Source organism: Nothoprocta perdicaria, unplaced genomic scaffold, assembly GCF_003342845.1.
Source record: "Nothoprocta perdicaria isolate Ctin4 unplaced genomic scaffold, notPer1 scaffold_1, whole genome shotgun sequence".
Classification (NCBI taxonomy): domain Eukaryota; kingdom Metazoa; phylum Chordata; class Aves; order Tinamiformes; family Tinamidae; genus Nothoprocta; species Nothoprocta perdicaria.
Genome location: NW_020454093.1, coordinates 7,367,538 through 7,392,164, shown reverse-complemented (window position 1 = coordinate 7,392,164; position 24,627 = coordinate 7,367,538). Strand labels below are relative to the sequence as shown.

Genomic DNA, 24,627 nt, shown 5'->3' with positions numbered 1-24,627 from the left:
AAAAAAAGAAAAAGGAAAAACTGTGGCTCTTCAGGAATCCTGTGGTATTTTTTAAATTAAAAGTTTAAGGAAACCCTACTGGCTTCCAGGGCCAGTGTTTTTCCATATTACATCTGTAAGTGATCCTGTGTTTATTCTTAGATAGAATGAGGTGAGGTTGTAACACCTCGGTTCTCTTCTAAACAATTGTTGTTGTTTCTGTCACTAAACATATATAGCATGTAAACATCGGGAAGAAGCTTAAAAAGAAGGATTGTTGATGCTTCCTCTGTTAGAATTAGTCTTTGGATTTGGAGATTATTAATAAAGTGATGTGTGATAAGCATTAATAAGGTGATAAGCAACTTTAACTTTATTTTAAGCATAAATTAATTCTCTAAAGTAGAAAAGTGATGCTCTGTGATTCTCTAACACACCAAATAATCCTTTAGGAGATGCTGTATTTTTACTTTCTTATGAGCTAGGGTGTATGTTTTCTTGGAACCTTTCTTTAGTGTATGTATGTTAGAGTATTTAGAAGTTGTAATGCTGTTTTGGCCAACTGTCACCTCAAGTAAATCTTGGAAGCTGAGTTGAAAAGTAGAATTTCTGTATTGGCAAATCTTAAGTATTTATCTGTCCTACTTCCCTATTTTCTAATGCTACGTTTAGGGAGCTGCAAACTCCATGTAATAAGTAGTGCTGTGTTGCATCATTAAAACAAGAGTTTTATTCTTTGAGCTTAAGAGATTTTTTTTTTTTTTTTTTCCAAAATCAATGGGAGAGATCTTGTAGCTTTTGTTTAATCATTTAGGATGTTCTAATGGCTTCAAACTGGTAGCCTCTAGTTCAGGATTAGCTTGGAGATGTTCTGTGGCCTCTCAAAGTTTTTATCACTTGCGGCTGTAAAATATAGAGGGGGCCTTGTGATAGTCGTGTCTTAAAGTTTCTTACATACTGTGTTTTCTTTTTTTCCTTTTGCATCTAAGGTTTACAGCACGACCACTAGTAGAGACGATATTTGAAAGGGGAATGGCCACATGTTTTGCATATGGGCAAACAGGCAGTGGAAAAACTCATGTAAGTATTTCTTCTTTGCATCAACGGTATATTTCTTTTGATGAATAATATACGCTTAACTATATGACTTCCAATAAGTAACAAATGTGAAATTCTGTAGTACTTATATATATATACACTTTTTTTTTTTTCTTTTTTTTATGATTTAGACTATGGGTGGTGACTTTTCAGGAAAGAACCAAGATTGTTCTAAAGGAATATATGCACTTGCAGGTGAGTGACTTTCTAGGTCTTTTGGCAAATTACTTGAAGACAATAAATTTTCTTCTTGCTGTTGTACAAACAAAAGGCCTTTATATTTTGCATTACAGGTACTTTGGTAATCATCAAAAGGAATTCTTAAATGCAAAGTCTTATTTTGTATGTAGATTATGTAGAAAATATAAGAAATGTAACTGATAAATGAGAGTGTTAACAATTTCAGGATCTTCTGTATCTTGAAATGTGCTTAGTTTTAACTGTGGTGTTTTAGATTTGACTGACTTGACCCTACAAGTTTAACTGCAAAATATAAGAGATGTTGTAAAATACGGTATAATGTAGGAATGCCCCTTTACTAAGTGAAAATATGTAACAAGATTTTTTTGGAAATGTATTCACAGCTCGAGATGTGTTTTTAATGCTAAAGAAGCCAAATTATAAGAAGTTAGAACTTCAAGTATATGCAACCTTTTTTGAGATCTACAGTGGTAAGGTAAGTACCTGGCCTTTTCTGAGGAAGGAGGAATTTCTTTGTTTCAAAGAAGTTTGTGAGCTTATATAAAAACTTTTTGTGTTTTCCAGTCGTGTCTTTGCATGAAATGCTTCACATATTTTGATATGAGATTAGAAATGCAAGGAGTTAAAGCTCCTTTGTTTCTTTAACTGTTCTGTTTCTTTTTCCTTCTCTTCCCTAAGGTTTTTGACTTGTTGAACAGGAAGACAAAATTAAGAGTGTTAGAAGATGGTAAACAGCAAGTTCAAGTGGTGGGATTACAGGAACGGGAAGTCAAATGTGTTGAAGATGTTCTGAAACTTATTGAAATAGGCAACAGCTGCAGGTATTTCCCATGGCTTCTACTGGTTTTTCATTGTAAATTAAAGAATCAGAACATCTTTCTCTCTCTTTTTTTTTTTTTTTCCTCTTCCTTTTCTTTTTATGAGTTTGCCTGCCTTTTCAATTAAAGTAGTTCAGAGCTACTTTGCCTCATATAAAGAAATAAGAACTGATTTTTCTACAGGGCATAAACTGTATGCATTTATGTAACCAGCTCACTGACCTAACTTCACATCATTAATATCTGGAATTCTGCCCAATTTTTAGCTCTTTAGAACTCTAAGGCATGCCTTGGTATGTAGTGACAGAGGTTAATATTTTTACTTTTGGTTAAAATGCAGCTTCATTGTTTTTAAAATCAGTCTTTCACAGACACTGCTGCCTTTTCGGATAAAAAAAAATGCAATCAGCAGTTTACATGTAAACGGTCTGATAGCCTGAAATATTTCAAGATCTGATTAATTTGAAAATATGATTTGCCTTTTAAGAGAAAGATAGAACACGATTTATCTTCCATTTCTGTTTGAAGAGATGGAAAAGGAGGTGTAATTATAGTATGTTCATATTGTTAGGCTTGTATCTGTAGTATTCAGAGGTATGTTAGACAAACTGTCAACATATATAGGAAGAGAAAGAACTTTGCCTTGGAAAAAGTAACATTCCAAGTATATTTAGTAGTATATTTATATTATGTGTATTTAGATAATTTAACATGTGTAGTCCTTCATGTGTTCCAGCTAGTAGTCATGTGTCCTTCCCTTCTTTCCTTTGCTTTGAAGGACGTCTGGTCAGACTTCTGCCAATGCACACTCATCTCGAAGCCATGCAGTGTTTCAGATCATTCTGCGAAGGAAAGGGAAATTGCATGGTAAATTTTCCCTGATTGATTTGGCTGGAAATGAAAGAGGAGCAGACACTTCCAGTGCAGATAGGCAGACGCGGCTGGAAGGTGCTGAAATAAACAAGAGCCTTTTAGCACTCAAGGTAACTGAAACGTCTTGATTGTATCCGAGTAGGTGGACGCCTTTGTCATATAATAGCAGGGACTATTAAAATGGGTGTTTTCACAGGCTTTGCTTGTCTACGTTGACTACTCGTGTGACAGGTAAAATAACGTATTGATTTTCCTCTAAATGCCTGAAAGTACACTTGGTAATTACCTAGTAGAAACATTGCACATACAGTGGGCTGTCAGCTTTCATATAGCCTAAAAACACACACACGCGCGCACAGTAATTGGTATGAAGCCTTTTCTGATATACACCTGTAATGGGAGGAGCGATAGCTTACTTTGGTATTGTTGTATTGTTGTTGGTCTGCAGATTTACCATCAACACTCTTTTTATTTTTCTTGTGGTTTGTTAGATACAATAAGTGTAAACATTTCAGCTGAGATGTAAAAAAAATTTGGTCTGCTAAGTTATGTATGGATTCCTAGTTTTCCACCAAATTTAATGAGCAACAAAGGCCTAACACTTCCTGAATCCAAGCTTTAGTGGTAACTTTGTACATCCAAAGTTTGTATTTTGTGAATTCAGGTTGCATCTCTAGTATTTATGTTTTCCTTTGAGGTGAATAACCACAAGCTTATTTGTTCTTTCAGGAGTGCATTAGAGCCTTAGGCCGGAATAAACCTCATACACCATTCAGAGCAAGTAAACTTACTCAGGTGCTAAGAGATTCATTCATAGGAGAGAACTCCCGTACCTGTATGGTAAGTCTGTGTTGGTTTTTTGTTTGTTTTTTGAAAGATATCCTAATTTTATTAGAGTTTTCAGCTGAAATTTGGGAAAGGCTGAGTAAACTGGATGTATGCTGGTGAGAGCACACTCTTCAAATAGCAGGCACATTTAGAGCTGGCATCAGAATATGCTAAAGGCTGTTGAGGCAGGGAGTAGTTGGAACAGATGGGGTGAATAGTTGTATATATGTGTATTTGCAGTATGAAAAGCAGAGTTCTTCTCTCAGATGGTCGAAAGGACAGATAAAGACATTGGCTTCCATGTGGCTTTATTTGTACGTTGTTAATATTACTTCTTATGGAAGTGCAAACTCGGCAGTGAACAGCAACTGTTGGACTGTTTGCATTTGCTGCCTTTTGCAGATTTCTTGGAATTAGTCTAGGAGCCCCAGAAATTTGCAGACCATAGCTTGAAAACCACCCAGTTAGGACAGCCTAATCTTCTGTTTAGCACAGTCCTGGTTTGAAAGTGTTGGTAAAATAGCATTTTTTATTCATTTTTTATTCTCTGTCAGTATTGTGGGTGGCAGTCCTTCAGTTCTCATAAAAATATAGAATTGTTTTTTTTTCCATTGAGAGAAGGCTCTACAAATGCTGCACTTGATCAGAAAGCTAAACTATGCATGTATCTGCAGTACTTAAAAAGATGTGGAAAGAAAAGCCTTTCTGGAAATACTCTCTGTACATACAAGTATCAACACTTGAGAATGATTTACCAGTTCTCACCATTACCCTTTACAACAAAATGACTCTGTTTTAGTGAAGCGTTTTTATTTAATTATTACTCTTCTTAGTTGTCATAACATTTGTCGTACTTAAATGCATTAAGAGTGCCGACAGGAATAATCTGTGGTCAGTTCTTGTGGTGTTTAGTTCCAAATAAAACTTATTTCCCTGAACAGTGTATTCAATCTAGTGCTGAATCTCGGGGAAACGAAAAGTGAGTGGAAATAGAATTGAATTATTTTTAATTTTCTTATCCAAATAACTGTAATCACTTTACAGTTAAGAAAGATGATTACAGTCTTTCATTTTGAGGCATTACTTTTCTTCCAGTTGTTTTTCGATGGAGTTTTGTGGAAATAGGACCATTTTCTGTGTTCTGCTTTTAATGTGTAAATTCGATTTTTATCAAGAATGTTTTTAGTGAAGTTTCTTCCTCAAGATACAGATTTGGGGGGGAAAAAAGCTACTTGGTTGATAACCATAATTCAGCATAATATGTAGAAGTCGGGAAGAAGGAAAGAATGGAAAGAAAAGGACCGAAGGAAAGAAAAAAAACCCCATGTACGTTTTTATCATAAAGTGAGCTCTCACATTTGCACCTCTTGTTTGTTCCTGCAATATGGATGCAGGAAGAAGCTCCCTGTGTAGAGGTTTCTGAGTCTACGTTGGATGGAGGGAAGGGTAGGAGAGGTCTTGAAGGAGAATCATCTCCAATCCTCTCTGCATCCCAGAAAGGGGGCCAGGATTTCTCCCCTCCAGTGGTCATGTGTGGGGAATAGCGGATCTTCATTATTACTAGGAGCTTCATCCACCTTCTGATTCTTCCTTTGGCCCCTCTTTATCCGGACAATTTATTTATCATTCCATTGTGGTATTAGTGGTTTGTCGTGGCGTGCCTCATGTTTAGGAGTGTTTGTTTCTAAGTCTATATAATATGCTGGCAAAAAGTTACTAAGGAAATTGCAAATCATCACAGTTACTAATTGCTAGAGCTGGGTAGTATTTTATTGAATTAAAGAGTAGTTATCCAGCAGGTATGCTGGTTTCTTGTTTGCAGCAGAGCTATTTAATTAACTGTGGTGGTAGGAACTTCTAAAAATGCAAACTGGCTTTCTAATGAGGAGTTCTTTTGCAGATTTCTACAGCTCACTGTAAAGATCACTGCTATATTCTCAGAATAGTATCTACTTTACAGGGGAAATTACAGTATAGAATTTTTTTACAGGTACAGTACTGTTATAACTGCTACAAGATAGCATGCAGAGAGTGGTAGTGTTTCCTCCAAAGATTTTAGCCTGTTACAGGGAACATAAATTAAAGAAATTACAGTACAGAAATATTAATTAGAGAATATTATTTATTGAACATGTAAGATAATTCATCAAAATATGACTCCTTTTAAGATCCAGTAGCCCTCTATCAGAGAGAAAATTGGGCATCCCTTTACAATATAGGTTTGTTTCCAAGAGATGTGCTTAAATACATTGGTTTGAAATTACCTAGTTGTAATTTCACTAAAGCTCTTGTCCTTAAATCATTTCAAGGACTATTTCCATTGTCTTCAAAGAATTGTAATCTCTTTGTGAAATTTGGAAATATGCTGTAGTATAAATTATATCCTTTTTTCAGTAATGTATCATCAGCTGAAATCTGCAAGGTAGCTACATAGAATAGTTTTAATTTTTAAATAGTACCATGCCATTGATTTGCTGCAGTTGTCCAGACCCCTCAGTCTTCCAGGCTTGAAGGACCTTGGGCTTGGAGGAGCTTGAAGCATTATGTGTCCCAAAGGGACATCGTTCTCATGTTGATGGCTAATGAGCACTATAGATTCAACACTCAAATTGGCAAATATAGTAAGTATTGGTCTCAAAGATCCTCTTGACCATAGATGGTTCTGCTCTTGCCATCCTTCTAATCCGGAACTATGAATGGGATATGGAGCAAGGGGAGCCTGCAGGCCTCCTGCCCATTCTGTCCTTGGGCTGCTGGGGCACCAGGGTGTGCGTGTGTTTAGTGGACGTTGCTGTTCAACAGACTGAGTCCTGTGCACAGGTTCCCTCCCTTCAGGAGGTATCCGCATGGCAGACCGCGCTCTCAGTGCCCCTCTGTTCCTCACACACCTGCAGAAGATGCAGCCTCCCCTGGCCCCTGGTATTTTGACAGTTGCCAACTGTCAGCTACTTTGAACACTGGAAGCAAGAGCTGCATGAGATGCACGTTTCACGTAACAGTGACTCTGGAAAGATTTTGGAGACCTTAAAGAAACATGTAATCATATGGTTGTTTTGAACTTACATTTTTTGTTCTTTTCATTAGTAATCAATGCCTGCCAGTATTAGGGGTTGAAACTTGGTCTGTGTGGTAGCAGATGCTTTAGACTTTGTAGCCCACTCCCACGTCGTATTTTTCCTTTCTCTCCAGTAGGAATAATTTCTCTCAGGATGACCAGCTCTGCCCTTGTACAGTAATATCAGCAGCAGGATGAGAGAGAAGACCAGGATTATCTAATCCCTATCAATTTCAGTCTCCCGATGCTGTGTTGTCAGCAAAATAAAATATTAGCGGGTAGGAGCATAGGGGTAGTTGTCCTGGACGGTGCCTTTATGGCTCTTGTGAAGGGAACACAGATGGAAAGAACCGGACTGCTGAGAGCAGCTAGGACAAACAGTGATGCCACTGTTGCCTCATCACAGTTGTTGCTTTTGCTGGGTGCTGAAAAGAAGACGGAGATCTGCAGGGTATTTTATTTCACTGGAGAAGGAAAGACCGATAGACCGCAGGTACACCTGGTCCTTCGTTACCTGTCCAGTATTTACAGGTAATTTCAAGTTCAGAAAAAAAAAATATTCAGGAAAATTACTTAAACATTAACAGGACTGTGGCCAGTACACTTTTTCCATCAGCAAGAAGTACACTTGAATGGCGAACAGCTTTCATACTTTAAAAAAAAAAAAAAAAAAAAAAAAATCTGGTAATTGTTTCTAGGATCCATCAGAATTATTTTCTATCGAGTTGTATATTTCCCTTTGTGAAGGGTCTTATTTTTCAGTGTAGAGTTTTGCATTTACATACTATGTTACCAAGACTGTCAGATGGGGGAAATTAACTGAAACTTCCTTGACTTCTTGATGCTTTGGATATGGTTAAAAAAATTCAAGTGAAGCTTTGACCTGACATTTCTCTTGTTGAGATGTCATTATTAGAACATCTGTATGTAGTGGACGGTCTTTTTTGTAGATCTCACATGAGACTGGAGATCAAAAATAAATTTAATTTGAATTCATCTTTTCTTTCATCTGTACAAAATGATGTAGTAACTTGTGGTTTGTTTTCTCCAGATTGCTACAATTTCTCCAGGAATGGCATCGTGTGAAAATACTCTAAATACATTGAGATACGCCAATAGGTATGGAAAATAATATTGTCTATAGTTATACTAGGTGTTGATGTCTGAAATTTGGAATACTGTTGCTCCATGATGTGTAATTGTTTTAGCTATTTCTATAATTTTAGTGTACTGACATTTTGTAATAAAATTGAGATCAGAAGACTCATCAGGGCACATTTAATTTAATTTGTAAGTTTTTACAACCATTACCACAGAATCAATAGAAACTCCATTTAAGCCATTATCTATAGATGGATATAGTGTAGAGGACTGAGAACATGGAAAATGCCCTTTTTGGCTTTGTCCCTCCTGGAGACATCAGCTCTTAGATTAGAGGTAGGTAGTCATGATCATTCCCTAGACCATCTGAGGAGGTAACAGGAACTGATGTTCATGATGATTTTCTGGGGTATCTGCTGAGATACCTCTCTATAATGTACGTTTTGATCACCTTAGAATTGCCAGCTTGGAGTTGCCAGCTTGTTTTATATATGCCAAATGTGTTTATCAAATATGTATGTTTACCAAGTGTAACATGAAGTATATTCATATACCTGTTTTTTTTAATCAAACTCTGCAATTACTGTGGCTCAAATGTTGTTCCTCCTAATACCCGATGTACCTAAGTGAGAAGTCAGTTAATCAAACAGTGGCTTTGCAGCCAATGCAGAGAGGCCAGCACCTCCCGAGGCTGATGGATCACCCTGGGATCTATACTGCCCTCTGTAAGTGCTGACCTGTCCTCATTGCAATTGTAAAAGGAGCTTTCCCAGCTGGAATTCCTGCAGCTTGTGCCTGCGGCGATGGGGTGGCCATGTCCCCTGTGTGCTGCACTCAGACCTGCCCAGGGTTTTACAGCAAAACCCAGGGATTTTCCCCTTCTTTGCTGCAAAGAACAAAGGAGGAAAACAAATGCTTTTGCCCTTGGAAATCCTGGTGTGGGATTTTCTTTTTCCCCAGAAAATGCTACCACCTAGTGGCCTGGTATCGTGTGTTCTCTTGCCTGTTAGGAAGCCCGAGCTCTGCCTGCTGCTGCGTGTCTGGGGACTTAGGCACTAATTGGGCAGAAAGGACTGCTAGATGGGAAGGGCTAGAGCAGGCTTGCCCAGACCCGGAGAGGCGGAGTGTGCCTGTGTGTGCATCAAGGCCCCTGACAGCAAATCTGCCCAGCTTGGGCTCTGTGACATCCATCCTTATGAGTGTGGGACACCTGGGTGACATAGGGAAGGAAAATGGAATTTGGTCGGGGTCGCTGGGCCTGTCTGCCCCTTACAGAGTAAGAGATGCAAAAGTGAGTCCCGCGAAAGACACTGCAGTTTTCACAAGGGGACAGTGTGTCCAATGCAGAAGATGATCTGCTGACATGTAGGTAGTATTGGGGGCCACTTCCAATAAACTAAATGCCTATTTCTAGTATACTCTATATGTTGAACCCTTGGCTTCTTACCCTTGGCGTTAGCTTTGTGTGCTGCTATACAGTAGATGCCTATCACTGTAAAGTTACCTCATGTGTTTTGTTTAGTATTTTTAACTTCTTCTATCATTACATCGTTTTAACAATAAGAGTGTTTTTTTAGGTTCTGGGTACTAGTGTGTGTGTGCAGTGTAAGATATAATTTGAACTATTACAGTTGTAATGGTTTGATGTTATGAAAGGAGCAATTTAGTAGAATGTTGAACATAGACCAAATTTTATTAACTAAACTAAGTGAAATCTGGAAGTAATCTTTTAAAAACATTTCTATTACACTTTCCTGCAAAAAGCAGCACTGGTTTTGGTTAATTTTGGTAGTGATATATAACACAAATTTGCAGGTTTTGATATGCTGACACTCTCTTACTTATATTTAAAATTAAAAATAATTTATTTTCTTGTTATACTGTTGAAGACAAATACTAAAGAAAGAGTTGTCATTATAACTGTCTTTATGAGAACATTTTCTTTTAATTTGCTGCTGTATTTTGCTGCTGCAGAGTAAAGGAATTCGGAATTAGTCCTTCGGACATTCCCTTCTCACAGGGTAGTGGCAGTCGCTCTGATCTCTCTCCTTCCTATGAGTATGACGACTTTTCTCCTTCAATCACCAGGTCTACTTCATTCTATACATGGAATCTTTATTTTTAAGTTTTCTGTTTGGCTATCTAATTTTACAGACCAGCCTTTCATTAGTCTCCTTGCCTTGAGTCACACATACTTTGTTTTTATTTTGTTTAGCAGGTGATGGTTCTGCATGATCTGCAATCATCTTCTTTTTTTTTTTTTTTTTTTTTTTTTTTTTTTTTTTTTTTTTCCATCTTCCTTACACATCCATACTTTTTATCCAGGCTCGCTATTTTCCTTCATACATTAAAGAAATGGTGATGTCACCTTTATGCACTTAGTGGACCAAATCTATGACAAGCCTGCATTTGAATAATATTCATATGTCATTTCTTGCTACCTAATTAAAAATATGACGGATTGACACATACATACTTTGGAAACATTTCATCTTCTGGAGATGACAGTTTCCAGTTCGGTAAAAAATGCTACTTTAAAAAAATTGATTTCTCTTCAGATACAAAGAGTTTGTTTTAATACTTGCTATAAATTCAAACCTTGATAGTCTGCTCTGTAAACTTATTTTTAAATGAACTTTTTTTTCCTGAATCAGATTATCAGTCTCTTAAATTATTTTCATTCTGGAAGAGTCTAACATTTTAATAAGATATTTTCAGCTTTGAGATTATTATAATTAAATTAATTATTTTTAATTAAAAGGTGGATTCATTCTCTGGGGTACTTGATTGAAAATAATTATTTTCAGAATTCTTAGGGCTTTGAGCTAGTTGAGGTACTGATTTTTTTTTTTTCTTTAAAGCAAAATTGTCTGCACAGAGAAAGAAAGATGGTCAGATCTTTAGGGTGCTGGCTATATGACATTGTCTTTACAATTTTCAGATATTGTTTGCTTGTTAAAGAGTTATTAATATTGAAGATTTAGGTTTTTTCCCTTCTTAATTATTCATAACCAGTAAGTAAGTAACCAGTCTTTCCAAAGAAAAAAACCCTTTCCAAAAAAAATCCCTTTTGTTTTAGTTCACCTGTAATAGATGAAATTCAATGGCCTATGATTTTTAGGAACCTTTTTGGCATTGAAAATACATTAAATTTATGAAGCTGACATCATCATCCTCCTTAGAAAATGAAGTAAATAGCATATAAATCCAAAGAGCTTTGTTTTTTTCATTGTGACTGTTTTGTGAAGGAAGTTACTAATTTAAAAATGAAATATTTTCTGATTGTAGAGTGAAGGAACTGACGGTTGATCCTAGCGCTGCAGGAGATATCCGTCCAATTATACACCATGCTCCAAATCAGATCGATGACTTAGAGACCCAGTGGGGTGTAGGGAGCTCTCCTCAGAGGGATGATCTCAAACTACTTTGTGAACAAAATGTGAGTAGTTTACAGAATTACATATAGAGAGGTATTTATAAATACAGTGCTGGAACCACAGCAGAATGATGTGTATTTATAGCCCATTAGCAATATCATTAATAAGTGCAGCCTGACACTTCACCATTTAATATTATGGTATTTTATTATATTATTCCCATACAGAAAAGTCTATTTTGTTGGATGGTGAGGAGAAAATGTTTAAGTCTTTCTTCTCTGCTGATTACAACTTCTGATTAACACATACACAGTGTCTGCTCTAGGCTCATTGTTTTGTTTGCATTTTTCCAGTATAGCTTCATTTATTTTTAGAGAATTTAGAAGTATCCTGGGAAGCCCATCCATTTTATTTAATACTGAAGTGTTTCTGAACCTTATCTTCCAGGCATGTAACACTGATTTCAAATCAATTTTCATTTTTTTTCAACATTTAGAAATGTGGCTGTTAAAATTTTTATTTCCCCACATCCTGGTTTTCATGGAAGTGAAACCTCAGCCCACTGGCTGGGAAAGAGCCACAAACGTCTTCCCAGTGTGTCTTCCTGGGGGATGAGTGGAGGACTGGAACCAAGAGGCATCCTCTTAAGGATGTTTTTCACAGGCAGATGATTGTCAGCTCTAGTTCTTATTCTTTTAATGTTCAATGGGAATTAAAAACCAGTTTGTGGAAATGCTGGTCCAGGATAAGAAAGAAAAATCTTTACTATGCTACCTTATTTCATCTCTGCTTTCTCATGTACCTCTCCATGGAGCTTCTTTTTCTAGTACCTAGTTCTTCTAGCACTCTATTTTCTAAGAATATTATGTGTGATTCTTAGGGCTTCCTGCTGGACAATCCTTCCACCTAAATATCCATTCATACCATACTTTCCCTTGTTCAAGTAGAATTTGATTAAGCTCTGCAGTATATTTTTAAAAATGCACAGGCATGCTATAAGGAACCATGTTGTCCTGCTGAAACTTAAATTCCAGCCAACTGCCTGCTTTCCCCTTTGATTGTTAACTATTCATGTCTAAAGAAAAATTCCAATGTGTTGCCGCAGTATGTTAATACCATATTTTGCATTCTTCTGATATATTAACAGCTACTTTGTTATTTTTTCCCTTTTACATTTATTATACTTCTTTGCCAACAAAGTACATTTTGATATCCCAAATGTATTGAATGCCATTCTCTATTTTCAAAAGATATTGTCTGTTTTGCTGTGCAGAAAAAAAGGGCCCCGACAGCAAACAAGTTTTCTGTAGCTGCTAAAACCTGCTAGAAATGACTGTTCTCCCATTGACTTCCTCCTTCCACTGTTTTGACTTGGTTTCCTTACGTAGAATTCTCAGTTTGTCACTATTCACTGGGATGAATGACTGGAAAATTTTAATGAATATAAATTACACTTTGTTAGCATTTTGATCTTATTCCCATCTCCCTTGATTTTTGAAGATTGTCATGTCAGAAATAACTTCTAAGTCTATTTTTGACAAATTCTGCCTTCCATGTATTCCTTTTCATCTTGTGTGATGGGATGCAACATGTTCAATATATTTCCTTTAGCCAAGTTCTTTCCAGTATAACAAACTTAACTATTGTTTTTAGGAAGAGGAAGTTTCTCCACAGTTGTTTACTTTCCATGAAGCTGTGTCGCAGATGGTAGAAATGGAGGAGCAAGTTGTTGAAGATCACAGGGCTGTCTTTCAGGTAAACGATGGGATTCTCCATTGTTTTATATTAACCCAGGAATTCAGGATTCTCCAAGAAAGGTTCATATTCTTAAGATACAGGATAACATCTGGTAATTCTATTGCAGTCAAACAGATTTCTAAATTGCTTTATTGCACTAAGGCCACTGTATGAAACAAGGAACTAGTTTAGAGCCATAAATAGGACTGTCTGTGTTACTGGTGGTAAGAGAAACTTATTTTTCTGTCATTCTGGAGATCTACTAAAATTTTTCTTTTCATGAACTTTCTAACTGGATAAGTAGCATAAGAAAAGCTCCTATTTTTTTCTTTTAACACTGAGATACATTCTCTTTTAGTCCTTTTTAAGCATTAATGACCATGTTTTGTAATTGCAAGGAGCTTTCTCAGATTGGTTTTGCATTTTCAATTTCACTGTCTAATCCATGACAACATTCCTTTGCTGAAGCAGGCAGTTAACAGAAATGTTTCCATTAGCACCATTTCTATTAAGAGTTTCCCTAGAAGAGACAGGAATATTTCTAACTGCCTGTTCCCTTGCTCTGTCGGGGTGTAAGTAAAGATTTCCTCTTGCCACTAGTCAGGGTCTTTTGGAAGGGTACTGGGAACACACAGCAATACTGGTAGCGCTTTGAATCCTTTTGCATTTGCAGAGTAAGTTGTAATAAAAATAAGTATGAATGATCTCCAGATGGGAATGGAGGTTGCTTCTATGTGTAGCCTTAGAGTGTTAAGGCAGGCTGTCCATTTGGCATGTCTGCTACAGATGAACAGCAGACATTAAACCTTGTGTAGGGAATACACCCATCTCCCTCAGTAAAGGCATCTAACTTAGTTGAAAATTAATGTGTGCTTATATAATACAGTAGGATGTTAAATAACACATTTTTAGAACAGATGTAGAGATTTTAGTAGCTAAAAATCATTAGCCCTGAGGTAAAATATGCAGCAGCGTGACAGTCATACACCATATGCTGTTGCTGTGTCCTAATGCTTACAACTATGGGAGAGACAAGCTACGTGGGTTTGATGTTACTGCTTGTCTGTGTCCATCTGGCCTTCTGCTGGAGACTGCAGCTCCTCCCAGCAGTCAGCAGCAGGAAACGTGTCCAAGGCTTCAACTCCCTTCGTTCACAGCATGGCTTAATGGTTTATACAATGAGTGAAGGCAGGCTGCACCAATGCACAGCCTCTGAGCTGTGCCAGACAGTTCTTAACGTGACAAAAATGTCTTAAAAGACATCAGTGGTTCTCCAGAGATGCTTGCCTTTCATTAATCCTTAGATGTATTATGTTTACATTAGATGAGATAAATACTATGCCACCAGTGTGAACTCATCTGTCCTGAATGCCAAAAACATACATAGGATTTGCTTAGTGTTACTGAGCACAAAGGGGAGGAATTAATTTTAGTATTTCAGATCCAGCATGTATAGAACTCCGTCAGCTGCTTTCTTTTTCTAAATCAAGGCATTTCTAGCAGAATCAGTTCTCCTGATCATAGCTTTGCATTAGTCTGTAAGCTTTTTAAGCTCTTGCTTGTATTCTCATTTTCTGCAAGACCTTCCCTCTTTTCCTTTCTTCCTTGCTTTTCTCACCTTTTCTGTTACAGTGTAGTCACTAGACAGTAAAAGTGTGGTCAGCTTTGAAAAAGGAGTAATTCAGCTGTTTCTTTTGAACTTCATACCTTTGTCCATGTATTTATTTTTCCTTTAACTTTTTTCTAGGAATCTATTAGATGGCTGGAAGATGAAAAAGCTCTTCTTGAGATGACAGAAGAAGTGGACTATGATGTGGATTCTTACGCTACCCAACTTGAAGCAATTCTAGAGCAAAAAATTGATATTCTGACTGAACTTCGAGGTAAACTGATTTTAGTCACTTCTGTGTACATTAATAGCAAAAGAATATGGATATATTTTCCTCTATGCTGTCCTGCATGTTCTGTGAGGACATGCTTTGTCCTATGCTCTGCTGCCAAAGAGCAAGTTTGTTCAGTTTATCCTAGTTTAAAGGAAAAGGCTCTGCTTTACCTCCAGAAAGTACAAACTTGATCCTGCAGCTTTTTTCCTTTGCTTTGTTACAAAATAAAGGATGGAGGTAGGAAAAAAAGAGGTGAGAAAGCAAAAAAACGATGAGGACCAGATAGCAGGAACTCCCAGTTCCTTCTGTGTTGCACTGCAGTGTGCCAGGGAGGCTGCTGTCATTTCAGTCTGTGTCAAGCCCTGAGTAGCTTGGTTGTTAGTGTATCTTTTGACTCATCAGTATTCCCGACTGTCTTTTGTCAGCCTCTCTTAGCTGAAAAGAAATCAGATATTTTTTAGCGTCCAAATTTGAGATTCTTCAGCATATCTTTTAATATCATCTTGTCAGCTCGGTACCTGATGAATGGGGATATAGGGAGTCTTGCATTTTGATTTTATGTTCTGGGTCTCCTTGGATGACACACACTATAAGTGGTGAAATTCAAGGGGTTTAGGACTTAAGGCTTTTTTTGTTGTTGTTAGAACCACATTATAAAATGCCTTAGAAGACAAAATCTTTGATTATATTCATTTTGATTATCTGCAATAGGCTAGAAGAATGCTTAAAGCAAGTCAGATGTGGCTTGCTTACCCTGTAAGTGTATGTTGGCCACGGTGTACTGTAGCAAGGAAGTGGAGGTGCTTTTCTTCTGCTTTATGAACTGGGTGATGGTTTTCCCTTCACCATAAGTTGGTGTGAGATATCAGCAGTGGTGGAACACCAATTTGTCTCCCTGGTCTTCAGTTATGATTAGATGCTGCATTTGCATCTAATTATAACTTTTGCATCTAATTATAACTTTTCTATTTGCATAGAGCACAACATTTGTGCTCTATTCACGGCCCATAATGGTCACTGAATATTTCAGCTCCTATGCCTGTCATTTTGGGATTGATTACACTTTCATTTTGGTTCTGCTTTTCACATTCTTGAGCTTATTACAGGGGGAATAGAAAGGAGAGGAATAGAAATAGGAAAGGATGCCGTATTTCCTTCCTCAGGTTTCTCCAGTTCTCATGTTAAGAATGGTACATTTATCTATTTATGGTGAATATTTTCAAAAATGTAATCCTGAATGCTTTTCTACCATGCATTCATGGTAAAATGCAGGAGAATCGAATTTGGGGGGGTTTAGATGCACAAGAGTGACTGATTGTAGACCTGAGTATCACTTTGGAAGCCTTTAAGGGTGGTTGGGATGCTGCTGGGAAGAAGGAAATCGCTGCATACGCTGTGAGTTCGAAGCAGAACGTAAGTGTGAAGTGGTTACGTGTCGGGAATGCAACCGGGCAGCTTCTTAATCTATCCTGCCTAGAGACAGGAGCAGCATCTAGGAAGGGCCTGAGTTGCTAAGCAACTTGCTAGGGAGGTGAGCGTTGAATTTAAGCCTCTCTCAGTCCTCTTGTGGTTTGCAGCCTCAGCTTCTTCTTGTGTGTGTGGAGGAGTGAACGTTCTTTGTTGTGCATCAGGGAAGGCATGTGGAGCAGCAGCGTGCAGTGGCAGCATCTGCGATGGGCACAAGCACATCAGGACTCATTCTCTTTTTTTTTTTTTTTTCTCTATTAAAGATAAAGTGAAATCTTTCCGGGCAGCTCTACAAGAAGAGGAACAGGCCAGTAAACAGATCAATCCGAAAAGACCACGTGCCCTTTGAAACGGGCCTTTGCTGCTAAAGGAATCCACGAACCCGTACTGCTGTAGCACACATTTGTTACAAAACCCAGTGGCCGTAAGAACTCAACTACTTGAAAGTGAAAAACTTTAGAAATGTCTGTGGAAATGTCCTGTTTCTTATTCACCTGAGTGACATTTTCAGTTTTGTGTGAAATGCTCCTATGATGTCTACAAAATGCTTCTAGACCAGACAGTACAACCATGCAGGGTTCAGATCTGTGAAGCACTTTGTTTAAAATATTTCATTTATTCAAATTGTGAATTTTATGTTTTGGAAATATTTGCCATGTTTTTAATAATGAAGTAAAACTGTGGCTGTTCAAAATGCTGCAGTATTTCCTTTTAACTATGTTCAGTTTTGTTACGAAGACCAGCTGTGCAGTTTTAAATTGTGTTTGCGTGCATGCACACCTCACTAGTGGTTGTACATAACTTCTCTTCTGCAGCCAGCTGTGCTCACCTCTTCCCATTCTGTGCCTTGATGAAGGCTACTTAACCCTAAACATCCTCATTACGAAGCACAGCCTTAATAAACAACATTCCTTATTTGTCAATGTAAATTACTTTTAGTGTGTGTACATTTTTAATGTGTTTTGAGACTATTTTTTTTTTTTTTTTTTTGTGGCTAGTTCATTTCACGGGATGTGCCATATCATTTGAACAGGAACCGCAGGAGCTGTTGGAGTGGACAAACAGCTCCCATTTCATCCTCCTTGTAAAAAAATCTGGAATCTAGATTTATTTGAATATCATAAAGAGTGGCTATATAATTCTAACATTTTCTCTGTAAAAACAAAACAAAAAAAAACAAAAACACAAATATAAATTAGTTGATGTATAATAAAGGGTAATGTTTAAGTACTGAGGAGAGTTGTATCTTAGGATAATGCAGATATACAATATGTGGTATGGTGTGATAATGCTGTCAGAATAAAGGTGCAGTCTGACCTCTATGTATGAGTAGGATAACTGTCAAAGATCAGGGATCCAGCTAAAGAAGTACATTGTACCCTCTTACATACTGTTAAAATTTGGCTTTTGATGCATGACAAACTTACATGTACATTAACTGTAGTTTGCAGGTAGCTGAGTAGTTCTGTTGCTTTAAAGAAAGTAGCTAATACCTATTTTTCCCTTTGTGCAGTGCCAGCAGCTGAAAAGTGGGGTGAAATTGCATCATTTGAGGATTTGCACAATACCTCTACCTAGTGCTAATAGAAATCCCACAAGTACCTGAATTCTCACAAATGGCGCCAAGTATCGTCACTTTTCAGGTGGTGGCACTCAAGTTATTTTTGCAAGTCAATATCCAACAAAAAAGATTGACCTTTCCTGTAAGAACTTCTTGTCAAATGAAGAATTGTAGACCTCTCTAGGAGTTCTCCCTGTTTCCAGGAGTTCATATCAGCAGACTTTCCTTGGAACTGCTTAAAAATTGCTTTTGGAATACAAGCCTGTTTGTGCCAGGGCCGGAGGGAAATAAAGGGAAGGCAATGAAAAAGAGAGTTAAATGAGCCAGGAATTCTTGTAGTGTTTAATGTTTGTATCTCCCATAGGAAGGTAGCTATGGGAAGCTTTTGTCGCATCATGGTGGAAAAAAAAAAAATTCTCTTGTGTGTAAACATGAAAACTGAAATAACAATGTAGATTTTACACAATGTGTTTAATAAATTAAGCTATTAAATGAATTTCAGATGAGAATTTACTTCTATGCAAGTTATATTTTGCTTTGGGGAAGGGTTTTACTTTGTAAATGTGTTTGAGTTATGTTTTGAAAAATATTTCAAAGGCTTCTCACTTGACACTGATTACTTTTGGAAATGACCATTCTGTGCAAGCCTGTAATGTTGGAAGAAATTCCATGAAGTATTTTCCTGACCTTAGTTTTGCAGCAGCTCTCGGTGAACCATCACTGATCCTTCTGAGCATTTGTTCAAGAACATCCTTCATCACAGGTAAAAGGCGGGGAAAAAAGGGGCGAGGGGAGCTGGAAGGCAGCTGCTTCGGGTCATAGGTGCTAGTACAGGTTAAGTGGAGTAGCCAAGGCTTTTATTTGTTTGTTTACTTGTTCTTTTGAAGCTGCTGTAGAGGGATTTAGCATGAGAAATGATGAGTGCTCTACAGTGCTCTTCGAGGCTCCATGCAAGCCAAAGGCTGCACAAAGACAGTGGTTTTGAGCAGGTACCAAAGAGGAGAGACAGAAGAGAGGCAGTTAAAAAGTCCTGCAGCTTTTCACTAAGCTTTGTAAATAACACATCTAGTGTTAGGTAGCAGATGTAAAATAAAATTGTGGGTCTAGCAGGAGGGATGTTAAGAAACAGCCTTTGTTGCAGGCCAGTGCTGTAAAGAGCAGGTTAACACCAATCCTGAAACAGCGAGAATTTAGATACAAAATTAGTATGACTTTTTATGGCACTCGATCCTGCAGCCTGTTGCTATGATGGACTGAATTGCTTGAACTGAACTTAAAAGAGCAGATGTTTCCTGTCTGAAAGTGTGAGAAGAGTGTGTCACACCTCTCCAACGTGATCCTTCGGTGCAGGTCTTGGTATGTTTCTGTACCTACTTAACACCAGTCATGAATGCATCTTGTATGCAGGGAAGCAGCATGAAAATAATCATGAAATTATAGATTAAATGAGCAGTTTTCCAAGCCCTTGTTTCAGGACATCTGCTGAATAATGACTGAAGTATGAATATATCCCTGCATCACTAGTTAAGACTTAAAAAATGAAATTAATTTTGGAGAAGTTTTTTTTGCTAGTTGCATGTCTCTTCTCCTTCTACAATTGTATTTATGGAAGGACATATGCCATATATAAACAAATGAGTCATGTTAGTACAGGGCCGTGCCTTCACTCTGGCATTGTGCTACAAGAGTTGGTCTTTTTCTGAATCATAACAAAATAAAGTGGATTTTTAAATGGGTGTTATATAGAATTAATGCAGTCTTCCCGAGTAAAACTTGCTATGTCCCTAGTAACAAATATATAACCCCAAATCTATTAACATAGTTCAGTAAGTATTTCATTAAGTATTTTTATCAAATGTAGGAATGCATTCCTTCAAGGCTTACCAAAAAAAAAAAAAARAAAAAAAAAAAAAAAACCCTTCTGATCTAGGCTAAAAACTTCCACCCCTGTCTCAGGGTGGAACTTCCCTGTTGTTGGCACTTCACTGCTGGCTCCTAGAGTGGTTTGATGGCAGCGAGGAAGGGCTGAAGCGGGGTGGAGAAGGGCAGTTCTAGGTAACCTCAGTAACATTTTTGTAATCGAAACCCAGCCCCAGAGATGCCCTTGTTTCTGAAAAATACATCTTAACTGATCGGGATTCCCAGTAGGACAAATGGAAGAGACAAGCGAAAGAAATTTTCAGAGCAGAAGAAAATGTTTAAATATACATAAAAACAAATTACATGGCTAAAAATCTATTTTTGTTGCCCAAATCTGAATTCAGAGTTACACTGTGAATACTGCAAGGATATACAAAGTCCATGAAAAGACAGCACAGCTCTCAGTTATGGCAGCCTTAATCCACATGGCAGTAGGATATATTTAAAAATCTGCAGTTCCATGGAAGTCCAACACACCACTTTGGTCTTGAAAAAATTTAATACATGTAAAATATGGAGTGGCAGCTTCTTCCTGTTGTCTGAGATAAAATGGTATGTAATGTTCTTAAAAGGACCCAGAATATGCATGCTGTATTTGTTGTTTTGTGAACATATATTGTCCCAGTGCAGTCATTATAGCTTCAGGAAGACGTGGATGACAAAACACAGAATATCTTTCTTTCTTCTGAGGTAACTTAAGAGAAATGGATGCCTTCTGAATTGAAGCCATGTAGAAGTCTGGAAAAAAGAATCATGGTACAGTTTCTACTAATTTATATTTCAGATAAAATAATTTCCAAGCCATTCTAGTAACGAACATAGGATAAGGAAAGGAAAGAGTCATAAAATCTAGTGGTGTTGTTCAGCTGCTATGAAGAATTGTTACAAGGCAACTGCAGCCCAGCAAATTTACTATATTTCCTGAAAGAACAGTAGCTCCACTAATGGTTACACTGAGGAACAGCTGGGAATTTTATCCTGAATTAGAAGATGATTACTATGGCCAATTAAATTATCTGAGCAGAAGGAAGCCAGAATTCAGCAGTTAGTTATGTAATTAACACTTCCAGATTATGCTGTAGACTAAGGTCAAATCCTCAAAATAGAAAGTAGAGAGTGGTGCAAATCACTAGGGAAATTTCTAATTACCAACTTTGCTATTAGAACCATTTTTAGAGAGGATGTAGATATGTCTAGTACATCAGTCATAAAAATTGGGATCTTAAAATAGTTGCTTCTCATAAGCAGTTAATATATATACATATATAAAAATTATATATATATATGTGATATATATAATAGGTTTTAACTGTTCCTTCATGTTCAGGACTGGAAGAAGGACGTATGTGTTATTCAGAAGTCTAGTGCTATTCCTACATAACACAGTAGGAATCTGCTCCATGTAGATACAAATACAGATAGAACTTGAAGAAACTTTAAAGGAAGGAATAAAGAGAACAGACTTACTTAATAAAGTCATCTATATCCATTGAACGGGCACGTTTTTCAGAGTAACCTGTATTCTTTAAGACTGTTTGTATTTTCTCTGCAATTTTGAAATTTTCTGGTATTTCCTGTCAATGGAAGATACAAGTTAGCTTTTCATTCATAACATAGAAGAAGGTTAAAAATAGTTTAACTTGTCTACTTTTTTTCTGCTTCTTGAAGAATTTTTGTTTCAAGTGATAATTTAATGCACTTTCGCTCTCCTCTCTCTCCCCTAAGCCCCGTTTCAGAATTGATACATACTTGCGTCTGGATTTTGTACCTCGACTAATTCAATGCAAAACAATTACCAACAGTATGACCAAACAGTATTTCAACACTATCATTTCCCCACACACACTATTTTAGGAAAAAAAAAATATATTTTTCTTTGAAGAACAAAAGAACAAATTTTTTCTTCTGTTTTAGAGAAGCTTTAGCATTTTTTTTTAAACAAATATTGTGCTTAGGTCACACTGCACAGCAATACAATTTAGTACATTAAAAAGGCACTTACTGTATTATGTAAGGAACAATGAATTCGGTAATTATGATCCAACAACTGCTCTACAGCACTTGATCTGAAAGAAATGCAAGTTAGTCAAATGCAAAACCACCAGTTCATTTAACCTGAGTGGTTGTTAGTCTTCACTATAAAAAGAAATTGCATTGACTGCACAGAGCTTTTGTTTTGAAACGCAGCTGAACGCCTCAAAGAGTTTTTTTTCTAAAGGTTTCACTTGAGGAGAGTTTCTAATATCAGCATAAATTCTCCATTTTTATTAACTCGGACTGTTTCAGCGCCTGCATTGCACGCCTCTATGAACAGAACTGATTCATAATAATTGTTACCAGACATTTGCAAAAAAAGAAAAAAAATGAAGTGGTTAACTGGACAGACTCTGAAACTTTGAAAAACTGCTAACAGAATTTACTTACTTGAATGCTGCAGAGAGTGTCTTGTTTTTCCTAACGAAGGCTATCCTTACTAGACCATCCCATTCCTGAAAATTCAAAAGATACAGTATTTACTGAAAGGAATACACAGCTGCAAGAAAAAATTCAGAATAAACACTACAGGCAATTTCACAGCAATAATACAAATGATATTTTAAGAAAAATATCCTTCTAACTACTAGGAAGGCTGTGCTGTCTTGTGCAAAGAGAAGTGGAGGAGAAAGTTCATTATCCACAAAGAGTCAGAGATGAAATGAAAAGTAAAGTAACCGCTGCTCCTGTTACTTATATGGTGAATATATGATGCTTACCTGGAAGTTGATAGGTGGTGGTGGGTTCTTTGGCTCTATCCTGACAACACTGGATTCAACTTTAGGAGGGGGCCTGAAGTTGTTCTTTCCAACCTGTTAGTCAGGAGAAGTCAGGCAGTTATATAAGTTAGCAGCAAATTCTCACATTCTTAAAATCAACTTTTTAGCATTCTTAAAATCAGCTTTTTTTTTTTTGACAAACCTTCATCAGATGGTCCACACGAGCTAATAACTGAGTGTTAATAGAGAGTCTGCAGTAGAGTTTAGTCCCTGGTTTTGCAACCAAACGAAGTGCAAATTCCCTTTGAAACATAAGTATTGCACACCTGAGAATGACAGAAAGGAGCAGTTCAAAATGTTCTCAGCTTTTAAGGCTAAAGTCAACTAAACACAGATTTCCCCTCAACAAATAAAAGCAATGAAAGTCAGACATACAGGCACTCTCTGTCATACAGACCTCGGTATTATTAGTAAAATTAGCAGTTCAGTGAGAGCAATCAAGAACTGCTCACATCCTGAACTACACATACAAGTACCTAGTCCTGGTGATTAGACACTATGAACTTCAACTTTTCCCCTTTACTTCCTAAGGTAGGAAGGCATCTGAAATGCTAAATGCCCTGTTTATCCATGGGATAAGTTATAATAATAATACAAACACGTGCAAATATCATTTTCATCAGCAAGACATCTCAGTAATGTCAAGACTAAATTCCTCAACACTTCAATAAACTAATTTCCAAGTGTTGGCAACTCCCACACTAGATTTGGGTTTATTGGTAAAGTTAATCTTCTCCCTTAGAAAGGCTAAGGATCTGATCTACCACATACCTGAAGAAAGGTCTGTGAAGCAACAATTTGAAAACAAAGGGTGAGGAAATCTGAGGAAAAGAACAATATCATTAGAATGCCTTCTGAGCAGCTGAAAAAAATACTTAGATTGCTTTGTCCATACCTGGTAAGGCAGGTTAGCTACACACGCATCAAAGAAGGGTAAGTCCGTTTTCAACACGTCGCCAACCTTGATTTCCAGTTTGTTTGCCAGGCACCTGTGGGGGAAACACGGGGTGTTTTCCTGCGCACGGCGCCTCGCCAGGCAGCTCCGCCGCTCCCCGTGTCCCAATGCTGCGGTACTTACGTGCCCTGGACTCTCTTCTGAAGCTCGCCCACCAGTCTGGGATCAATTTCACAAGCTATAACCTGAGGACATAGCATAAATTTGCAGTTTTCTGTGTGAACACCTTCTAGCGGGATCAGAACTTCAGCTGCAAGAAACTGTAGATAAGTACTGCTGGGCAATTAGATCATTCTTACGTATGTCCTGTTAGGTCTGCACTTTTTTCTATCACAAAGGATAGAGGCTTATCATGTAAACTGGTAATACCAATACAACTTGGCAGATCCATATGTTATTTTCATGATCACAGATAGAAATTCTCTGTAAGTTTTACGGAAAAAAAGTGATTCCGCTCTTTAACTCAGGCCACGGCACCGCCTCCTGTGGCTGACGCTCTGGGCCAGGGTGCTGTTCTCCTCACGCCAAGGGGACGGGGAGCGGCGGGAGCGGGGATTTCACACTTACCTTTTTGACTTTCTCTAACATTTTCACTGTGAGGTTACCAGTTCCAGGGCCTACTTCCAGAACGACATCCGTACGTCGTAAGGCGGCCTGGGAACAAGCAGCATTTCAGTGTTTTTCCTAGGGCCGATTGAAACACACGCGCGGCTACGAGCTAAGAGCGGGGTGGCCGCCGGGTGCCGCGTGCTCAGCGGCGAGCTGCGGGGCGCCGCCGCGCACGCACCTTCTCCACGATGCTGTTGACGACCAGGGGGTTCTTCAGGATGTGCTGCCCGGCGCCGGTGTTGAAGAGAGGCCCTGGGGGGCACAAGGAGAAGCCGCTCCGCGTCACGCGGGGCCGGGCCGGGCCCGCACGCGCACGGCGGGCGGGCGGTCGCGGCCGCCCTGCACTCACCGC

General features: G+C 37.9%; 2 protein-coding genes across 5 annotated transcripts in view; one reads left to right on the top strand and one right to left on the bottom strand.

Annotated features, from left to right (window-relative positions):
- KIF2A (kinesin family member 2A) overlaps positions 1 to 18,316 on the top strand; it is a 50,067-nt gene extending 31,751 nt beyond the window's left edge. For 2 of the 4 annotated variants that reach the window (XM_026037071.1, XM_026037086.1), the window contains exons 10-21: positions 969 to 1,059; positions 1,209 to 1,272; positions 1,662 to 1,753; positions 1,957 to 2,099; positions 2,875 to 3,079; positions 3,699 to 3,809; positions 7,904 to 7,971; positions 9,928 to 10,041; positions 11,242 to 11,392; positions 12,984 to 13,085; positions 14,815 to 14,950; positions 16,681 to 18,316. In XM_026037071.1, coding sequence (XP_025892856.1) covers positions 969 to 1,059; positions 1,209 to 1,272; positions 1,662 to 1,753; positions 1,957 to 2,099; positions 2,875 to 3,079; positions 3,699 to 3,809; positions 7,904 to 7,971; positions 9,928 to 10,041; positions 11,242 to 11,392; positions 12,984 to 13,085; positions 14,815 to 14,950; positions 16,681 to 16,766 — 1,363 coding nt within the window. In that variant the 3' untranslated portion in view covers positions 16,767 to 18,316. The remainder of the gene's footprint in view (positions 1 to 968; positions 1,060 to 1,208; positions 1,273 to 1,661; positions 1,754 to 1,956; positions 2,100 to 2,874; positions 3,080 to 3,698; positions 3,810 to 7,903; positions 7,972 to 9,927; positions 10,042 to 11,241; positions 11,393 to 12,983; positions 13,086 to 14,814; positions 14,951 to 16,680) is intronic. The other 2 variants (XM_026037079.1, XM_026037094.1) reach the window with 2 other exon arrangements.
- A 1,871-nt stretch (positions 18,317 to 20,187) lies between these two features.
- DIMT1 (DIM1 dimethyladenosine transferase 1 homolog) overlaps positions 20,188 to 24,627 on the bottom strand; it is a 7,486-nt gene continuing 3,046 nt past the window's right edge. Inside the window, exons 2-12 of the mRNA XM_026035499.1 lie at positions 24,454 to 24,614; positions 24,234 to 24,320; positions 23,790 to 23,851; positions 23,607 to 23,700; positions 23,483 to 23,532; positions 22,854 to 22,977; positions 22,652 to 22,744; positions 22,323 to 22,387; positions 21,901 to 21,964; positions 21,366 to 21,472; positions 20,188 to 20,636 (exon numbers count right to left, since the gene is read on the bottom strand). Of these exons, the coding sequence (XP_025891284.1) occupies positions 20,594 to 20,636; positions 21,366 to 21,472; positions 21,901 to 21,964; positions 22,323 to 22,387; positions 22,652 to 22,744; positions 22,854 to 22,977; positions 23,483 to 23,532; positions 23,607 to 23,700; positions 23,790 to 23,851; positions 24,234 to 24,320; positions 24,454 to 24,614 (950 nt within the window). The 3' untranslated portion in view covers positions 20,188 to 20,593. The remainder of the gene's footprint in view (positions 20,637 to 21,365; positions 21,473 to 21,900; positions 21,965 to 22,322; positions 22,388 to 22,651; positions 22,745 to 22,853; positions 22,978 to 23,482; positions 23,533 to 23,606; positions 23,701 to 23,789; positions 23,852 to 24,233; positions 24,321 to 24,453; positions 24,615 to 24,627) is intronic.